Source organism: Solanum stenotomum, chromosome 12 (assembly GCF_019186545.1).
Source record: "Solanum stenotomum isolate F172 chromosome 12, ASM1918654v1, whole genome shotgun sequence".
Taxonomy (NCBI): domain Eukaryota; kingdom Viridiplantae; phylum Streptophyta; class Magnoliopsida; order Solanales; family Solanaceae; genus Solanum; species Solanum stenotomum.
The window spans coordinates 17212352-17233373 of NC_064293.1; the positions used below are offsets into that span (position 1 = coordinate 17212352).

A 21022-nucleotide genomic window follows, 5' to 3' on the forward strand; every position below is an offset into this window, starting at 1 on the left:
TATCAATTAATATGTATAAAATGGTAAAATTCATTATAACAATTAATATTTTTTAAATATATATGTCAAGTCAAAATTTGACAAGTAAAAACGCGAAGAGACAAACAAGGTGTATAATTTTTAATATAAAATATATTAAAGGTTGTTGATTGGTTAAAAGGGGAATCCGACGTGTAGGCGAGTGGCAGTGAATTATCCAATGTGGCGCGTACGCTTCATAGTTTGTACCGTCAATTGGTTGACGGGGATGGGGGTAGGGATGTTCTCATCTCAGTACATTTCAATCTCTCTCATCACTCCACAAGAATCTCTCTCAACTCCTCTTCTTCCTTCACTCTCAAATCTATGTATGATATTTTCTCTTTTGGTTTTTGAATTTGCTGAAACTTTATCTTTTCCCTGTTACTTCAACCTTTTTTTCTTCTTTTTTTGGGTGATGCAGGATATTAAGAAGATTTATGATATAGCACAGCACAAAGTTGCTTGACACCCTTTGATCGACAAGGATTCTCAGGTAAGTTTCATGGTTTTTAATTTTTTCAGTAATGAATGTGGCGAACCTAATTTTTGTCTGCATGGAACATTTTAGGTGAAGTTGAAGTTTTAATTCAAAATTGATAGGCAAAAAACTTAAACCTAATCCCCCAATTCGCAATAGTTAACTCCAACCAAAAAAACAAACAAACTAATTTTGCAAGAATGTGAAGAAATCAATTATACATATCGTAATTGGTCTTATGTAGTAGCAAAGGAACAACCTTGCTCATTGGTTTTAGACCAACAACTGCCTTTGTTGGACTTCTTGCCATGAGTCTTATTTTGGACAAACACAAAGTAATTCTTTTTAACTTTTGTTTTTCTCATCAACATGCACCTGCTCGATGAGACATGTAGTTTCGACCACCTTAGGATTGAGTTCTTCATCAAATGATGAGTCATCAATCAAATTTTCTCATGAGTACCGTCAAGAGAGTCAAAACACGAAGAAGTAGGTGTGTTAGAGTTAGAATAAGAGAGTCATCTCTCTTTTCTTTTCTCTCAATCTCACTTGGCATCCCATTCTCTTCACAAAACACAACCTCTCCTATTTCTTCTTTTGGGATGTCAACATGTACTCCCTTAATCCTCTCAATTTTTTCTCTCTCATCATCATCATCTTTCATTTCTCTACTTTTTTGTAATCTCACAAATTTGTGATAGAGTCAAAGATGCGACAGCAAATCTCTCCCTATTCATCTTGAGAGAGTATTTATTCTTTTCTATGTTGTATGAAGATCCTTTATTAGCATACCATGATTTTCCCAATAATATCTGACAATTATGCATGGGAACAACAGCACACCAAACTATCCTCATAACTTCCAAGAGTGAGCGACAATAACACCCCTTTTTACCTTTATTCCTTTCCACATGTACGGTGAAATAAGCTCAATACAAGGTAAGTTCAATCTTTGATAGAGCTGTTCATATTTCTGAGCCTAAAAAATTATGTTTTACATTGTCCTTATCAAAAAAAAAAAGTTCAATCTTTCAACCATACAAGTGCCAATTAAGTTTATAGCTAGACTCTTTATCAATTCTCATGGCACATAGCTTAGACAACACGTTAACTCTTGTTTAGTACATGTTTAAATTTAGGAGCAAAGTCATTTGATCAATTCATTTCCTTTTAAATATAGGCCTTGGTTTAGTAATTTTTAAATTCTAAGTTGGTGGTGATTAAGTGGTGTTAACTGGTGGCTACACTGAAGTTGGTAGCTATGGCATGGGGTGGTGGCTACATGGAAGGGAACTGGTGCTTGAAAAAGAAAAAATGAAAGATCAATTAAAATAACAATTGAAGAGAAAATTATAAATAGGATTAAAACAAGAAGAAAATGAGGTGGCATCATGTGATTGGTGCTTGTGTTTCACATATTGTTGTAAAACTGGTGCTTGCCAGAAAAGGGGTATTTACACTTTTTCAAATAATTATAGGGGGATCTTAGGACCCTGGCAAAGTTTACATGTTCAATGGAAAAATGGGACAAGTCTTGCCTTTATGTCAAGACATGAAGAAGCTTTTGTTTTTGAGCTTTCTGTGAGAGATTTGATGGACTAACTTTTCGAGGAGGGAGCAAAAGCCACAAGAAGTGGTGGAGATAATACCCCAACGCATTTGGTGGACTGTTTGGAGAGAAAGAAATGAGAGATGTTTTGAAGATAGATCCAATTTCATTCTAAAAGTCAAATGGAATTATATAGTATCTTGTTATTTTTGGTGTAAAGAGATAGGCTTAGAAGATATAGATCAACTTGTAGATTTATTAGGATTACTGTAAGTATTTTCTTTTGTTTCTGTTTGCATCTTTCTGAAAATCTCAGCATGTCCTTAATGCGACATGCTGAGGAATACAATATTACCAGTTTCAAATTTTCTTGAGGGACTAACTTTTGCTTTGTTAATGGCAGTAATTCACGATTACCTTCTCATGTTATGTAGGGGGCTCAATTATTCTTCGTGCTGAACAATTTAGAGTTCTTTTCAGGCTTACATTGTGAAATGGTAAATTTATCTCGTTTCTCGATTCTCTATTACTGTGCAGTTTTTCGACTTCCTTCTGGTCGTACAGATCAGAAAAGAAAGTATATGATCCTTCTTTATTCATATTTTTGATAAATGGAGGAAAAATATTTATACTTTGTTTGTATTTCTTGTTCAATCCCGTGTAGGACAAACATCTTTCTGAAGAAGATAGTGACAACATTGACTGGGATACTGAAGATGAGTTAGAAATACAGGATACAACATTTTCTTCATGCAGGGATTTAAGAACTAATGGACAGTATGCTATTAGTGGTGATGGGGAGGTAAACGCTTTTAGCCCATATTGATACCCTACTGTTATTTCTTGTCAAGAACATCTTTTTTGACACAAAAAAAGAAGAAAGAATTTAGAAAATAGTTTATACCATTGCATCTCAACTTATGGTCTCTTTTGGTCTTCTCTTGCGTGAAGGCAAGCTCATCATCAGTACCTGGCCAGTCTACGTTCATTCAGAAGTTTTTAGTGATGGGATTTTCTGAAGAGTCCATCGCAAAAGCAATAGAGCAAAATGGTATTTGAATTTACCAAGTATTTATACAACTTAAAAATTGATTTTACAGTTACGGTATTTTTGTTACTTGATTTGGGACTGCAGGAGAAAATTCAGATTTGGTGCTGGATGCTCTTTTGACATTAAAGGTGCGGAATGTCTTCTTCTTTATTTGCAAGCTACTCATTTTAGATTTTGTAGCATGTTTGCAAGCTACTCATTTTAGATTTTGTAGCATGTTTGCAAGCTGTTCATTTTTTAGATTTTGTGACAAAGGGTAACTATGTGAAGGGAATGAAGATATTCTTGTTCAATCCATCACTCCTTTGGTAACCAGCTCATCTAATAATTATTTATTAAGATCTAGAAAATTATTAACATGGCAAGAAGCCATTCCTTGTGTATATAGGAAACGTTTAGAATCCTGTAATTTTGTAAATAGGAATAGGAATTCTTAGGACTTACTTACTTTTCCTTTTAAGATTACTGTAAACACTATATGAACCCCAACATGCTTGAGGGAATAATCAAGCAATTCATTCCCCAAACTCTCTTCCTTCTCTGTTCTTCACATGGTATCGGAAACTCTAAGATCTTGGTAGAGACTCAAATAGCTTCCGTAACTGGCGCCTGGCCACTCATTTTTTTCTTCTTACTTTTGGTGTCTAGCACAACTCCTCTCTCCAGCAATCGGTGTTCCTCGCTGCATTCAAGCACTGTTCATCTGTTTGGCGAACGGTTAGGTGCCACTATCTGTTCAGCTACCGGCGCTACTACCTTTTGCGTGACTGACACCCTCCTCTGATATTGAATTTCTATATGAGCTTAGGGTTTGAGTCCCTACTTTGAAATTTCTGTTATTAGAGCCAAAAGTTAGGGTTTGAGTTCCTACTCTGAAAATTCTGTCCCTCTTTTATTGCTTCCTCTAATTCTTTTTCTGCTAATGAATAAAGGTTCTCTCTTGTCCAAAAGTTGCTTCCTTTTGTTTCAACTAGAAAAGACCATTTCCTTTCTTGGAAAAAATCTTCTTTTCCTTTGGAATCTCACGCAAAAACAATTTCTTCTTATTCCAAAAAACAAAAATGACTGGTGCTTCAGACCAATAGAATCGGAATCCTACCTTCATTGTATGTAAAGGATCAAACACCTCATTCTGTTACCCATTTGATATGTGACAATCAAGCTGCAATCGCATTGCTTCAAATCCAGTGTTTCATGATAGAATGAGATATATAGAAGTAGATTGTTTTTTGATGTGTCAAAAGATTGAATCGGGGTGCATTTGTGACTGGTTTCATCAACTCAAATGATCATTTAGGACATATTCTTACAAAATTACTTCGTGGCTCTAGAGTTCAGTTTGTGACATGTTAGGAGCACACAATTTGTATGCTCCAACTTGGGGGAGTCTTAAGCACTAGGAAATTATTAATATGTCAAGAACTCATTCCTTGTGTATATAGGAAGGATATAGAATTCCCATAATTGTTTAAATAGGAATAAGAATTATCAGGACTTACGGTGGAGGGTGAAATCACCAAGGATCAAATCAGGATTAAAGAAGCAGCGCAGGAATTCTATAAAAACCTCTACAAAGAGACTGAAGGGTGGAGACCTGATCAAAGAATATTAGATGTTTCAAGAATTTCTGCAGAAGAGCAGGTGTGGCTGCAAAGACCCTTTGAGGAGGAGGAAATTTTGGGAAGCTTAAACATGTGTGCAAAAGAGAAAGCACCTGGCCCTGACGGATTCCCAATGATGTTTTTCCAAACTTTTTGGACCCTATTGAAGGAAGATATTATCAAAACTATTCAGTTTTTTCACTCCAATCAAGTTTTTGAAAAGAGTTTTAATGCAACTTTTATTGCTTTAATTCCAAAGAAAGCGGGAGCCTCCAATTTGAAGGATTTTAGACCAATCAGCTTAGTAGGGGGTGTCTACAAACTCATTGCTAGGCTGTTGGCTGAAAGATTGAAGCAAGTGTTGGATAAACTGATCAACAAACATCAGATGGCTTTTGTGAAGGGGAGACAAATCATGGATGCTGCACTCATAGTTAGTGAGTGCATTGACTCCAGAATAAAGGAAGGAAGCCCAGGCTTAATGTGCAAACTGGATATCCAAAAGGCTTTTGACCATGTAAATTGGTCTTTTCTCTTAAATATCCTTAGCCAGATGGGCTTTGGGGACAAATGGCTGAAGTGGATTGAGACATGCATCAAAACTATTAAGTTCTCTGTGCTTGTGAACGGAGAACCTGTGGGTTTTTTTGAATCAGAAAGGGGACTGAGACAGGGTGATCCTCTCTCCCCTTTCCTGTTCATCCTAGCAATGGAGGGATTTAATGCTATGATGAGGATTGCTACACAAAATAGATGGATCAAAGGCTTCAAAGTGGGAGGCAGAGGGGGGGAAGAAAGAGAAATTGGTCATATGCTCTACGCAGATGATACCATCATCCTTTGTGATCCTGTAGAAGAACAGATAAGCTACATTAGAGTGATATTGGTACTTTTTGAAGCAGTCTCTGGATTGAAAGTGAACTGGGGAAAAAGTAGTCTCTTCCCTGTGAATGAGGTACCTCAGATAAAAGAGATGGCAGGCATACTAGGGTGTAGTGTTGGGAAGCTGCCTACCACCTATCTAGGCATGCCATTGGGTAACAATCACAAAGCCTTGGAAATATGGGATGGTATTTTGGAGAAAACTGAAAAGAAGCTCTCTGGATGGAAGGCTCAATATCTTTCACTTGGAGGACGATTGATCTTAATAAACTCTGTTCTTGATTCTCTGCCCACTTATGTGATGTCTCTATTCCCAATCCCAGGAAAAGTAGTGGAAAATCTGGATAAGCTAAGGAGAAAATTCTTATGGCAAGGCAACAAGGATGGAAAAGGCTATAGCTTAGTAAACTGGGAAACTGCTCTACTTAGCAAAGACAGAGGGGGGCTGGGAATTAAGAACTTGAAACTACAGAATGAGAGCCTATTGAAGAAGTGGTTGTGGAGGTACACTGAAGAGAGAAATTCCCTCTGGAAAGAGGTGATCATAGCAAAATATGGTGAGTTAAACCCTTGGTGTACAGAGACCACAACAGAACCTTATGGTGTGGGTGCATGGAGATCAATTAGAAACTTGTGGTCACAAATGGAGACAAATTTATATATCAAGGTGGGAAGTGGCACTAAAACAAAATTTTGGAAGGATGTTTGGATAGACCAATCCCCTCTTAGAGATCTCTTTCCAGATCTCTTTCAAATTTGTGGAAATCCTGATGCCAATGTTGGCGATTGCTGGACTGAACAGGGCTGGGATCTAGTTTTTAGAAGACTTCTCAATGATTGGGAGGTGGAAAGGGTGGCTGAGATATTAGGGATGCTAGGCGGAGTGACCATCAATGCAAATGCCACAGACAGGATGTTGTGGAAGCACAGCAAAGATGGCCTCTTCTCAGTCAACAGTGCTTACAGAAGAGGTCTCCAGGTGATGGCAGGGAGACCAACACACCTCTGGAACTATTTTTGGAAGGGGGATATTCCTACAAAAGTGAAATGCTTCACTTGGCTAGTGATAAAGAGAGCTTGTTTAACACAAGAAGTACTTCAGAAGAAAGGTAGGCAGCTGGTCCCTAGGTGTTTTTTATGCAATTTGACAAGTGAAACTAACAGCCACCTCTTCTTGCACTGTAATTACACTGCTCAAATCTGGAATTTGTTCCTTAGCATCTCAAATCTGAATTGGACAATGCCAGAACGTACATCAAACGTGTTGAAGAGCTGGGTAAGGAGAGGGGGTACCAAGAGCCAGAAGAGATGGTGGAGGTTAATACCATCATGTATATGGTGGTCAATCTGGAAGGAAAGGAACAGTAGATGTTTTGACAATAGATCCAATTCCATACACAAGGTCAAATGGAATTGTATAGTATCTCTACTTTTTTGGTGTAAACAGTTGTGTATAGTAGATACAGATCAGATTGTAGATTTGATAGGAAGTTTGTAATTGACACTTTTTGGTGGTGGCCAGCATGCCCTTAATGCTGAAGAATACAACCTTACCAGTTTCAAAAAAAAAAAAAAGAATTATCAGGACTTACTTTCCTTTCTTCTTTGGGATTACTTGTATAACACTATATAAATCCGAATATGCTTGAGGGCATGGTGCAAGTCATTCCCAACTCTCTTCCTTCTCTTTTCTCATGCCTATATATGTCATCACTTGCTGAAGATGGTCTAGTGAGAGAAACTTGTTAACTTGTTCAGAACAAAGTTTGGACGAGTCAGGGTTTTTGGTGACACCTATTAGGACCCATGAAGAGATTGTGCCATGTGAACATTGGATTCTAGGTGTTGATTGTGCGATAAACGATGCCAGTTGTTCTTTACCTGGTTTTCACAGCTCTGGTAGCAAGGTTGTATTGTGTTGAGAATGCTTGATTTTTGTTTGTGTTCTTTGTAATGATGGTTTTCTTCTGTCCATCATTTTTTCACAAAGTAATGACCCTTTAATACTAGCAAACCCCCTCTATCTCCAAAAGGGGAGAGTAAATAAAATAATATAATTATGTTTTTTTTTTGGAAAAAGGTAAGAGTTTTATTAAATAAAATGACAGAATTTTGTTCTCGGAAGAGTGGGAATCAAATTTTAGAAATATAAGGCAGCACATACTTCACAGAGTGACATCAGATCACTCTCCCATAATGTTACAATGCGGTGCTTGGGAAAATGCAGAGTCATACTTTAAATTTGAGAACTGGTGGTTGGACATAGATGGTTTCAATGACAAAATTAAAGGATGGTGGAACTCCTTCAGTTTCATAGGGAAACCTGACTATGTCTTGGTTGCAAAGCTCAAAGCACTAAAAGAAAAGCTGAAAGAATGGAGCAAAACTGCACAAGGGAACTTGGGAACACAAAAACAAAATGTCTTGAAACAGCTAGCTGAATTAGAGGATATACAGGAGAACAGAACCCTGTGGCCAGAAGAGATAACCTCTAAAACAACATTAATCAGTGAGTTTGAAGACATAGCTAAAAGGGAGGAAATAGCTTGGAGGCAAAGATCTAGGGCAGTGTGGCTAGAGCAGGGGGATAGAAACACTAATTTCTTCCACAGAACTGCAAATGCACATAGGAGAATGAATACAATCTCAAAGCTGAAAGTGAGGAGAAAATTTGACTGAACCAGAGGAGATATAGAAGGAGATAGTAACTTATTATGAGGAACTATACTCTGAGCCAGAACAATGGAGACCCTACCTGGAGATGAGAAACTGTCCTATGATTCATGAAGAAGAGAACAAATTACTCTTGGCACCTTTTGAGCAGCAGGAAATTCTAGAGAGCATAAAAGCATGTGCAGGGGACAAAGCATCAGGGCCAGATGGTTTCTCCATGGCTTTCTTCAGCCAATGTTGGGACATCATTAAACCTGATCTGGTGGCTACAGTGTAGCAGTTTCATAAGGCAGAGAGATTTGAGAAGAGTATTAATTCCACCTTTGTGGGTTTAATTCCTAAGAAAGTGGGAGCTGAGGAACTGACAGATGTTAGACCTATTAGTCTAATAGGTGGAGTTTACAAGATCATTGCTAAACTACTGGCAGAAAGGTTAAAGAAGGTGCTACACAGACTTGTAGACAGCCAACAAATGGCATTCATAAAAGGTAGACAAATAATGGATGCAATGTTGATTGCAAATGAATGTGTTGAGTCTAGACAGAGAAGCAAGTGCCCTAGAATTCTATACAAGCTTGATATACAGAAGGCCTATGATCATTTAAACTGGAATTTCTTACTACTTATGATGCAAAGGATGGGTTTTGGAGCCAAATGGATTAGATGGGTGAAATTCTGCATAAGCACAGTCAAGTTTGCTATTTTAGTTAATAGAACTCCTAGTGGTTTCTTTTCATCCCAAAGGGGACTGAGACAAGGTGACCCCTTGTCACCCTTTTTATTCATCTTAGCCATGGAAGGCTTGAGTAACCTAATTCACACAACAAAGATGAAGGGTTGGGTAAGGGGCTTTAGGGTGGACAACAGTGCACAAAATGGCTTGGAGATTACACATCTGCAATATGCAGATGATACCCTTATTTTTTGTGGTGAAGCAATGACAGAGCAAATGTTGATCCTAAGAGTAATATTCATCATCTTTGAAGCAGTCTCTGGATTACATATCAATTGGGGGAAGAGTTTCATTTATCCCATAAATGAAGTGGCTCAGGCAGAGAGTCTGGCAGGGGTTTTGGGTGGTAGGGTAGGGGAACTACCAACCATATACCTAGGTATGCCATTGGGGGGAAAGAGCAAATCAATAGGGATCTGGAATGGAGTGATAGAAAAATGCGAAAAGAAGCTTACCAACTGGAAGAGCCAATATCTGTCTAGGGGAGGTAGATTAACCATGGTTAATAGTGTGCTAGATGCAATACTTGCTTATATGATGTCTGTGTTCCCAGCACCAGACAATGTCATACAGAGGATAGATGTTTTGAGAAGAAATTTTTTTTGGCAGGGAAATGAAGATAAAAAGAAGTTTCATCTAGTCAAGTGGGAAGAGGTCATAAAAAATAAGAAAGAGGGGGGGCTGGGGATCAGGAACATGAAGAAACAAAACAAAAGCCTAATGTTAAAATGGCTTTGGAAGTTTATGACAGGAGAGAATATGCCATGGAGAGAGGTGATCAGGGCAAAATATGAAATGGAGAATAGGTGGATGACAAAGATGGTAACTACACCATATGGATGTGGTATCTGGAGATCAATAAGAAATCTTTGGCCTTTGTTTCTTTCTAGAATCAGATTCCAGGTGGGTAATGGAATGAAGGTGTCATTTTGGGAGGATAGATGGATAGCCCAAAGAACCCTGAAACAATTCTTCCCAGACTTATATACACTAAGCCTTCAACAAAATGCAACTATGGCTGAAATGTGGACAAGACAGGGGTGGAACTTACATCTTAGGAGGAATCTAAATGATTGGGAGATGGGGAACATAGTGGCCTTCCATGATACAATGGCACAATTTAGCAATCTGACTAGGGAAGAAGACAAGGTTGTGTGGAAGATTGGTAGCAAAGGGGTTTTCAGTGTTAAGTCAGCTTACAAAGATCTTAATCAATCAAATTCAAATGATAGGATGGAGCTCTGGCCATCGCAGATGATATGGAGACCTAAAATCCCATACAAGGTAAACTGTTTCACATGGCTACTAGCAAAGAAAGCAGTGCTGACACAAGAGAGTATAAAGAAGAGGAAGTTCCAACTATGCTCAAGACGCTATTTGTGTGAGGAACAGGCAGAGACAGTCAACCATCTCTTTTTGCATTGCAAATGGACAGATCAATTATGGAGAATATTCAGCAGCCTTAGAAAGATCACTTGGGTGAAACCAAGAAACATAGTACAACTCCTAAATTGTTGGGTCAATATTGGCAATATTACAATTAAGGAGGAGAGATGGAGGGTTGTCCCAGCTTGTATATGGTGGACAGTGTGGAAAGAACGGAATCAAAGATGTTTTGAGGGCAAGAAGAACAATTTGCAGAATTTCAAGATGAATTGTATAGCTCTTTATTATTTTTGGTGTAAACAGAAAGTCTTAGTACAGGCAGAAGAACTTTTTGATGTTTTAGACTATTTGTGGCAAAAAGCACAGATGAAGTCAGTCTAGTTTGTAATACTTTTGGAGGGGGGTTACTTTGATGTAGTATACCTGTGGATAAATAGAAGAAAAAGTTACCATTCTCAAAAAAAAAAAAAATGGCCATGCAATAAGCTAGTTTGTGTTACCATAAAAAAAGGAAGACGTCTTCTTACAACAACAGAAGCAGCATAGTCCCACAAGTGGGGTTTGAGGAGGGTATGATGTACACAAACCTTACCCCTAGCTTTGTTGGGTAAATTGGTAGAGAGATTGTTTCTGATGAACCCTTTGTTCTACAACCTAAAAATACACCTTAGAGCCAGCAGGCGTAAACATCTATATTTCACCATCTATACAAGGATTTTTTTTCCCTCAAAACATCTAAAATTTCTTTCCCACCATACTACCCGACATATGCATGGAGGGATGGCGTTCCAAAGCTTATTCATTGGTCTGCTTCTGCCCTTTATACCCCAACTTGCCAATAATTCCTGAACTGACTGCAACATCACCCAAGACCTCCCAAACAGGGAGATGAACAAACTCCAAAGCTGTCTAGCGCATGACGAATGCAAAAACAAGTGACTGCCATTCTCTTCCTTCTCGTTACATAGGAAACATCTGGATAATATTGTCATTTTCTTTTTCTTGCGAAAGAGTGCACATCATCATTCTCTTCTTTTAAAGATTGTATTGAGTCAAACAAGCATCATGTGCTACCTCCCACATAAAGCAAGCAGCTTCGTAAGGTGTTTGTGTGTTCCATATTTTCTTCCCTGGCTAGTTAAAATTGCTTTCGTTTCTCTTATTCAGCCTCATGTAGCATGACTTAACTGAGAACTTCATTCTTTTTTGCTCTACCCAGAATAGAGAATCTGTTTCTTCTGGTAATAATTGACACTTGTTCTAGTTCTTGCAAAAGTAACCATCATGGGTACTTCGCAATCGAACAGTCCCTTTTGATGTGAAGGCACCAACACCTATTGTTTCTACAATCAAATACTGTAATCCTTGCATCCGCTCAAAATTTATGCAAGTTAGCATATTTAACTCTAAGAGGGGTGTGCCTATGCCCTATCCATGAGTCATGCCAAAATTTTGTTCTTTTGCTTCTCCCACTTTGATTTCCACAGTGTTCAAAGTTTGGTCATAGACTCTTGATGTATTTCCAAAGTCCCAAACCATGTGGAGAGTTGATCGGATTAGTGATCCATTCCATTTGACGCCATGTTTGTGGAAAATCACCTTTTCCTAACCTGGCTTCCCTTCCATGTCTCCACAACCACTTCATCAATAGGCTTTCATTGTGCATCTTCAAATTCCTAATATCCGATCCACCCTCCTCTTTGTTCAGCAGCATGGCTTCCCATTTTACTAGGTGGAATGATTTTTCTTTCTTTGTCTCCACCCCACAAGAAATTCCTCCCAATTCTGTCCAGAGTTTGTCTCACCTTTGCTGGCATTGGAAAGAGAGAAATTAAATAGGTAGGTAATGAATCAAGCACTCTATTGTGTGCTTTATTAGAGTTACTCTCCCACTAGGTATTGTCTTTTCCAGACTGCAAGTTTCCTTCCAAACTTTTCAATAAGCATCTCCCAAATTGAGCTTCTCTTGAATTTAGCCCCCAAAGGATTCCCAGGTAAGTGGTGGGCTTACCTACCTGACATCCTAAGTTATCAGCCAAACTTTATACATCTTGTACCTTGTTTACTGGGTACAAATAGGCAATAGGTCTTGAGTAAATTATTTTTAACCAGGAAGCAGCCTCAAAGTTCAAAAGCATCACGCCTTGATTATCCCATTTGATTTTTCTTTAGCCCCACAGAGAATAAGGTATCATCTACATATAAAATAGGGGATATTTCCACCTTTCCTTGCATTCTGACACCACCTTAAAACCTCTGATCCAGTTTAAAGACATTGCTCTGCATATCATATTGCTTAATCCTTCCATAGCCAAATGAAGAGAAAAAGAAACAGCTGATATTCTTGCCTTGATCCCCCTTGAGATGGGGAAAATCTCCTGGAGCTCCATTTATGATGATTGAGATAGTAACCATGGATATACAAAATCTGATCCACCCTATCCACCGTCCCCCAAAAACCATCTTCCTCAACAAGTTTAGCAAATATGCCCAATTTAAGTGATCATATGCCTTCTCTATATCAAGCTTACACAATATACCAGCTTCTCTTTGCCTCTTCCTTTCATCAAAACATTCATTTGCAATAAGTACAACATCTGCAGTTTGTCTCCCTTTAATAAAGGCGATTTGTTTGTCAGCCACCAGCTTCTTCATTATTGTTTTCAGCCCTTCTGCCAACAACTTGGCAAATTATTTTGTAGAAGCTACCCAGTAAGCTAAAGTCCTGAAGTCTTTCAGCGGCTGTGCACCTGCATTTTTTGGTATAAGAGAAATGGGGGAAGCATTGAAATTCTCTACCCTTCCTGTGTTGGAAAAAGTTGATAGCACTTAGTACACCTACTTTTTTTACTGACCAGCAATGTTTCTAGAAAGCCATGTTGAAACCATCTGGGTGGGTGCCTTTTCTCCTTCACAATTTTTTATAACCTCCTCTTCATCCTCCTTTGAGAAATGTCTTTGCAACCATTCATTTTCCTCAATAGTGATTCTTGGACACAACTCTGAATGATGGCCTCCAATTTTCAGTTTCTTTATACAGATACTTGTATAAAATCACTATCTCCTTTTTGATACCTTCCCGTGCTTCAATTATTTCATCATTGACTTTTAGCTTCTCAAACATGTATCTCCTATTAGCATTAGCAATTTTATGGAAAAATCTGGTGTTCTTTATCACTGACCAGCGATGTTTATGGAAAGCCATATTGAAACCATCTGGGCTAGGAGCTTATTTTCCTTCACGAATTTTTATACCCCTTCTACTACTTCGTCTGAGAAAGATCCTTGCGTGATTCTGGGACACTCAGTTCTGAATGATGGCCTCCAATTTTCAGTTTCTATGTACAGACCTTTATAAAAAATTCACAATCTCCTTTTGGATGCCTTCTGTTCTTCAATTATCTCATCCTTGAATTTTTGCTTGTCAAACACATTGCATCTCTTATTAACATTAGCAATTTTATGGAAAAATATGGAGTTCTATCACTAGCCTTCAGCCATAATAACCTGGATCTTTGCCTCCAGAAGATCCCTTCTAGCTTTGCCACCTCTTGTATTTCCAACAAAATTCCAGCTTTCTCAACTAACTGATCTCCAGTCAATTTCCCTTCTTCTCTGTTCAAGCATCTGCAGTTTCCTCAACACATCATCCATCCTTTTCTCCATATTGCCAAAAGAATCTATATTCCACTCGTTTAATTTCTGCTTCAGTAGGCCCCAAGGCCTAGCTCAAGTGGCAAAAGGTGGAGGATTTGTGGCTTAGGTCGCAGGTTCAAGCCCCACACCATGCAAAGCGAAGCCTGGTATTTAAGTGGAGAAGGGTAGAGGGGCGGGCCCATTATCCACCGAGTTTAGAAGGCTGAGATTGGTCCAAAGGGTGGGTCACAAACGGATTTCTCGGTTATCAAAAAAAAATAAAAAAAAAATTCTGCTTCAGTAGCTTCAGCTTGCAGGATAATACAGTCAGGGAATCCACTTACTAGAAAAGAGTCCCATCATCCCTTTACCAACTAGAGGAAGCCTTCTGACCTCAGCCATATTGTCTCGGACTTGAAATACCACTTGTTTCCCCTCCAATTTCCACATTGCAACTCAACTGAGGAGTGATTTGAGATAGTTCTTGGGATAGCATTTTGTTTGATATTCATGAATCTATCATCCCAATCTGCTTTTAACAAGAATCTATCTAATCTTGATGCCCGCAGCAGAATTTTCCCTCCTGTCCACCTGACATTGCCACCTCATAGGTGAGGGTCAATGAGCTCTAATTCTTGTATGAACTCTGAAAATTTATAGAAAAATTATGTTATCTGTTTGTGTAAATTTTAGTTATCAATCAAACTTTTTGTTTGTCTTGGATGTTGCAGGCCATCGACGACTCTCCTGAAGAACAGCCCAGTGCTAGCCCTCACCTGGAGCCCTGCATTAATTCTGATGATAGCTCTTCTGAATACAACGAGAACTTTCTGGATGATGTTTATGAGGAAGATAGTTGGTCCTCTGACTCAGACTACTGTACAGTACGTTATCCCCAAAATACACTGTTCTCCATTTCTCTTTTCAGTGTCTTACTGTGCCATAGAGTCAATCTGGTTTCTCTTTGTTCAAAAGATACATTTAGTGTTTTTTTTTGTTTGGGCGCTTTATTGATATCTTTAACTCATTATTATGTATTCAATGTTGGTTTTATGGTATTTTTGAACACCCATGGCTTCACCTACTAGATTGAATGAGTAAAATGTGAGGTGGTTTAGTTTTACGAATTTGTGTAGAACTACAAATAAATTGAAGATATCTTGGTTTTAATAACTGTCCTGAATTCTGTTACGCGTTGTCTTGGCACAAATATGTCAAACTTTTCTAACATTTTCCTTTTACAACATGTGATAGAATTCTGCTAAACAGTGCTATGTGAAAGAAGAGAGCAGTTCTTTGTCTGAAAAAGAGCAGACAATATTATTTCTGGCAAATATGGGATACCCATTGGAAGAGGTTTCTATAGCAATGGAGAGATGTGGTGCGTATATTAAATTATATTCTGTCCTCTACATTAATAATGTTACCCGAGTCTTATATCTGATTAGACATTTAGTTTGGTTTTGATATGTATTTATATGCTAAGGTTTTATCATTGGCTGAAGAAATCTTATTCATGCTAGTTATATGGTAGATGCTACTAAGTTGAGTTATCTTTGTGTCAATGCTCTTGCATTTGGAAGAAAACCTGCTTATTGATGCTGCAATATTCCTGAATATCTTTTTACAATTGCAGCACCTATCTTGATCTCATTTCCAGGTAATTAATGTCCTCTTTAAAACTTTCTAGGTCCAGAAGCATCACTTGCTGAATTGACAGATTTCATCTGTGCTGCTCAAATGGCAAGAGCAGAAGATCCCTATTTGCCAGAAGATGTAAAGGTCTGCTTTCCCCTCGCCTTATTTTGCAATGGACTCATGTGAATTGACATTCTGTTCAACTTTGTCAAAATAGCAATATTATTTTTCATAGAATTGATGCCTCACTTCCATTGCGACAGCCAAAACTGAACCATGGTAGTGGTGGATACAAGAAGAGGAAGATGTTCAATCAATTGTGCAAAAGTAAAAAGCCAAGGGCGATTTTTGATGAAGAGACAATTCGTTTGCCCAAACCTATGATTGGATTTGGGGTTCCTACAGAATCAGTTCCTGCAATTGTCCGAAGAACTATTCCGGAGCAAGCTTTTGGCCCCCCTTTTTTCTATTACGAAAATGTTGCTCTAGCTCCAAAGGGTGTGTGGGATACCATTTCCAGATTCCTATATGATATTGAGCCTGAGTTCGTCGATTCAAAGTATTTTTGTGCTACTGCAAGAAAAAGGGGTTATATTCATAACCTACCTATTGAAAATAGATTTCCCTTGCTTCCACTTCCCCCACGCACCATTAATGAGGCACTTCCCCTAACAAAGAAATGGTGGCCATCTTGGGATCCACGGACAAAGTTAAATTGTTTGCAAACAGCTATTGGAAGTGCAAGATTGACTGATAGGATCAGGAAAGCTGTGGAGGCCTTTGACGGTGAGCCACCTATGAGGGTGCAAAAGTTTGTTCTTGATCAATGTCGGAAGTGGAATTTGGTGTGGGTTGGGAGAAACAAAGTTGCTCCTTTGGAGCCAGATGAATTTGAAATGCTATTGGGGTTTCCAAAGAACCATACCAGGGGAGGAGGTATAAGTAGGACCGATAGATACAAATCGCTTGGTAATTCATTCCAGGTTAGCCTAACCTTTTTTGTTCTAATTTTCACGTGTATATCCAAGTCTTGCTGTAATCTTTTCTTTCTTTTGTTTTCTCTTAACCACAATTTTTTGCGGAGATCATTATGCATCAACTGGCTTAAATCCTATAATTAACATAATATATTAGTCTAAGCTGATTAAAAAGCTCACTACGTATACCAGTTTTCAAACAAAACAAATTATACTACGTAATGCAGCTTTATTTTTTTCAGAAGGGGAATGACATTGGTGGTATTTGAAATTTTGAACAGAACATTCATCGACGCTACAATTTCAGTGTCATCTTAATTTTCTAAAATTTCTCTATTAAGTTGAGGGAAGTGGATGAATTGTCGGAAAAAGGAGGTAGAGAACCTATTTAAAATGAAAGGAAGATGCATAACTGGTGCTGTTGAATCTACAGTTAAGGGATATCAGTAGCTCTAGAATATGAGTTCTGGGACCTCATGACTTTGAAGCACACAAGTATTGTAATGTGCTTTTCCATGGGTATCTGGTAACCATGTGTGTAGGGGGTAATGGCGAATCATCAGCAAAAGGACTAAAAAATTTTATATTGAATATTTTTTTTTGGGGTGGTTGGGTGGAGGAAGAGGGGGAGGCCTGTGAATAAGGGGAAAGGGAATCCCGTGGGTGAGATTTTAACCATGAACTACTTGAGTTTTAGATGAAATTGCAACACTAGGTTACAACACCAGTGTTGTCTCAGTTTAGCTTTATTTTAGATGAAGTAATAGATTTCATTGAAGATAAGGTGCTAACAAAAGAGTGAGATCAAAAGTGAGTTTGTTAGCTCCATTACAGCGAGCCCTATACTAAAGATAAGGTGCTAACAAAATCCAAAAAGTTGTCTGGGGAGTTTACAGGGGACAAATTACTCTAGCTATATAACAAAATTAGACACAGCCTTGAGACTGTGATTAGGAGTTTCTATTCCATGAACATCTACAATCCTTTCTATCCAAATACACCAAAAAATACAAGCAGGGACCATTTTCCAGATTTTCGTGATGGCTCTACCAACCTTCCAAGTACTCCAGCATATGTAGCATTGTTAATCCTCTCAGGCATAACCCAACTGAGCCCAAAAACTGAAAAGAACATATTCCAGATATCTGTAGCAACTGAGCAGTCTAGTAGTAGGTGACTGTTGGTTGCTATACATTGTTTGCACATGTAGCATCTGTTGACAATATGCATTTTCCTTCTGTTTAGATTATCTTGAGTCAAACATGCTTTGTAGAGTGCTGTCCAAGTGAAGCAAATCACCTTTGGGGGTAATTTTGTTTTCCAAAGTAGTTTCCATGACCAGCTTTCCTCCATCTCATTCTGGGCACAAAGGGTTGAGTAGCCTGTTTTGACAGAGTATAAACAATCAGCTTTGTGTTTTTGTGTTGTCCTTTCTGTTTCTTGGAGGAATGAGGTAATTAAAAGGATTGATGTAACAAGGTGACACATTTCCTGTGACTTCAGCTTCTGTTTTCAATTATTATATGCAACAAAATTGTTTAAACATATACAATGGTTGACCACTTCTTTATAATGAAGAGAAGCTTTGTCCTCAAAGGAATGGTTGATTGTTTGAAGCATATGAGAGACAATCTGGAAATTTCAGTCTTACCCTGCTGCAACACTTAGTGTGAGGTTTGCTCCAACCTCAAACCGACAAAAAACACTCCGTCATAGAGAAACGGTTGGAAAGAAGCTGTGTTACACCTGTTATCCCTCATTGTGCAATTGTGAACTCTATGGTAGCAAATTTTGATAGTTATAAGAGGAGTTTTAACTTTTACGCGCTAACCAAAAAAAAGGAGCAATTTGCACTAGCTATGTCCCACAAATGATGTGTCTGTAATTGTGGTGGTTTACATATTGTAAAAGTTAATTAGCTGAAATGATGAGCAAATCAGTTGTCCCTCTTTCGTTTTTGGTGTTTTTGTAATTTATCTATTTAGTTATGGTTTTCTGGGGTGGAGTGGGGTGCAAGAGTGACTATTCATTACTAGTAAACATCATTACAAAGTCTTTTTTTTTCCTCCTTTCAGGAAAGATGTCGTTTGTTCCTTAGCATCAACATATAATGAACTCTTGTTTTCAAAAGTCTAGAGAAAGAAAACCGAAAGCATGACTTGATTAAGTTTTTTTTGTGTGTATACCTTTTCCAAAACTAGTCCTCTTCTGGAGTTCTGACGTTCCTGGGAGGCATTCAACGTTTTGAGAGTGTGCAGATGAATCAGCTACAGGGAGTTGTAGCTTAAACTAATCTTGAGTTGCTGAATAATTGTATGATTTGTGTACATACCTGCTTGGGTCCTTGTAGTGGTGAACTGGTCATAGAAGTGTAGAAGGAGGTGGAGGTAGGTAAAGTGAGAAGGGATGATAGAAGCTATGACCCTATCTTAACTATAAATATCTAAAAGTTTACCAGTCATACGCTCTATGCTTAAAAAGTTGATAGTAGTAAAAGTTGTTACTCTCTGTTAGCAAACAAACACTTGAGGAAGTTCTTTGAATAGGTTGAACATCTGATCCAGTTAACCTGTCTTTACTGATTTTGAAAAGACAGCTCTATATAATGAGGACGTTTTTTGATTCATATGGACGGTATTAGCTTCTTTTGCAATAGTATCCTGTTGCTCTCTCATGGCCACACCATATGGTATTCTGGTGCTGCCTCAATAAGGTCTTGTCTCTTTCTTCTTTCCTTTTTCTTGGTCAACATCATAATATCCCCTTGTCTTATTGTCTTTACCAAATAGTATTATTGCTTGGGCCATACTAGATCATTTTCTCTTTTAAATCTTCTTTTGGTGGAAAGATATATTGTTGGTGATTTATGATCCTTATCCTTGGATGTATTGAGCCGAGGGTCTATCAGAAACAATCTCTCTACCCTTCAAAGGTAGGGATAAGGTTTGCGTACATCTTACCCTCCCCATTCCCCACTTGTGGAAATACATTGAGTATGTTATTGTTGTATATCCAAGTCTTGCCCCCCATCCCCCTTCCTTTCCTTTTCTCCCCTTTAACTTGGGGTTACAAGATGTAATTAACTCCTACCTTGACTTATACAATTTCTTTTCCTTAGAATAATTTTTAACATGATACTTGGATTGATATTATTATAGGTTGACACAGTGGCATACCATTTATCAGTGTTGAAAGACATGTTTCCAAATGGGATGAACGTCTTATCACTCTTCTCTGGGATTGGGGGTGCTGAAGTTGCTCTTTACCGTCTTGGGATTCAACTAAACAATGTGGTCTCTGTGGAAAAATCTGAAGTGAACAGAAACATTGTGAGAAGTTGGTGGGAGCAAACTAATCAGAGAGGCAATCTTATTGATTTTGATGATGTGCAGCAGTTGAATGGAGACCGCTTGGAGCAACTGATAGATTCATTTGGCGGATTTGATTTACTGATTGGTGGAAGCCCGTGCAACAATCTTGCAGGCAGTAACAGGGTGAGCAGGGACGGTCTTGAAGGCAAAGAATCGTCTCTATTTTATGACTATGTTCGGATACTGGACTTAGTCAAGTCCATAATGTCTAGACAGAGATAGTATGACAGAAATTCGTTCTAGCTTCAGATTTAGTTATCTTTCAAAATTATGAGACATTATTGATGAAGACATCAAGGGATAAAGCCATCACATAAAATTTCTGGCTTAAGATTCTGCATCGACTGGTCTCCTACAAAACACCAGTTGATGTACATTCTATTTCGCTTTGAAGCGAAAACGAACAAGTGTAAAGTATATTGCTACTATTAGTTATTTGGCCTAACATGCCATTTCAGTTGATGAGCATGCACAGTTACAGTCTTGTATCCTGATCCTATCCGTCATAAATAATTTCCTGGAATTTGCACAATAAAGGAATACCTGCAGATAGCTCAGCACTTGAATCTCAATGTTAATTCTTCACAAAAGTAAAGAGTTTAACTTTCATGTTTTTAACACGATTTGGTCCCCTAAAATTGATTGTCTTACTGTTAAAACTTGTTACCTGGAAAATGAAGTACACAACTTTTTCTTATAGCTACCTACTCCTATAATATGTAGTCACAAAATATTTTAGAAACTAACAAATGCAAAGCTTTTTTTCTCTGCTTAAGTTCCTGTGTAATAATATTAGATACTATATGCAGGAAAACAATGCTTATCCCAACTTTCATGATCATAATAACATATCTAATTTTCCTTTTAGATGGCTTATTAAGCGCAAGAAAGTTACATATTTCGCCTGTCGACTAATTTTTTTTAATTATGAATATATTCACGTAGGATGATATAAGTGGGGACATGAGACTTAATCATCCAAGGGCAAATATGTGTCCAAAGTTGGATGATAAGGGCATATATATC

General features: G+C 38.0%; 1 protein-coding gene across 1 annotated transcript; it reads left to right on the top strand.

Annotated features, from left to right (window-relative positions):
* The first annotated feature begins 257 nt into the window (after positions 1-257).
* Positions 258-20528, top strand: LOC125846617 (DNA (cytosine-5)-methyltransferase DRM2-like). Its single transcript, XM_049526172.1, has 11 exons — positions 258-347; positions 443-514; positions 2483-2545; positions 2713-2850; positions 3000-3099; positions 3184-3227; positions 14742-14894; positions 15265-15391; positions 15701-15792; positions 15912-16631; positions 19784-20528. Exons 3-11 carry the CDS (start codon positions 2543-2545, stop codon positions 20216-20218), a joined length of 1812 nt encoding a protein of 603 aa, XP_049382129.1. The 5' UTR covers positions 258-347; positions 443-514; positions 2483-2542; the 3' UTR covers positions 20219-20528.
* Positions 20529-21022: the final 494 nt, after the last annotated feature.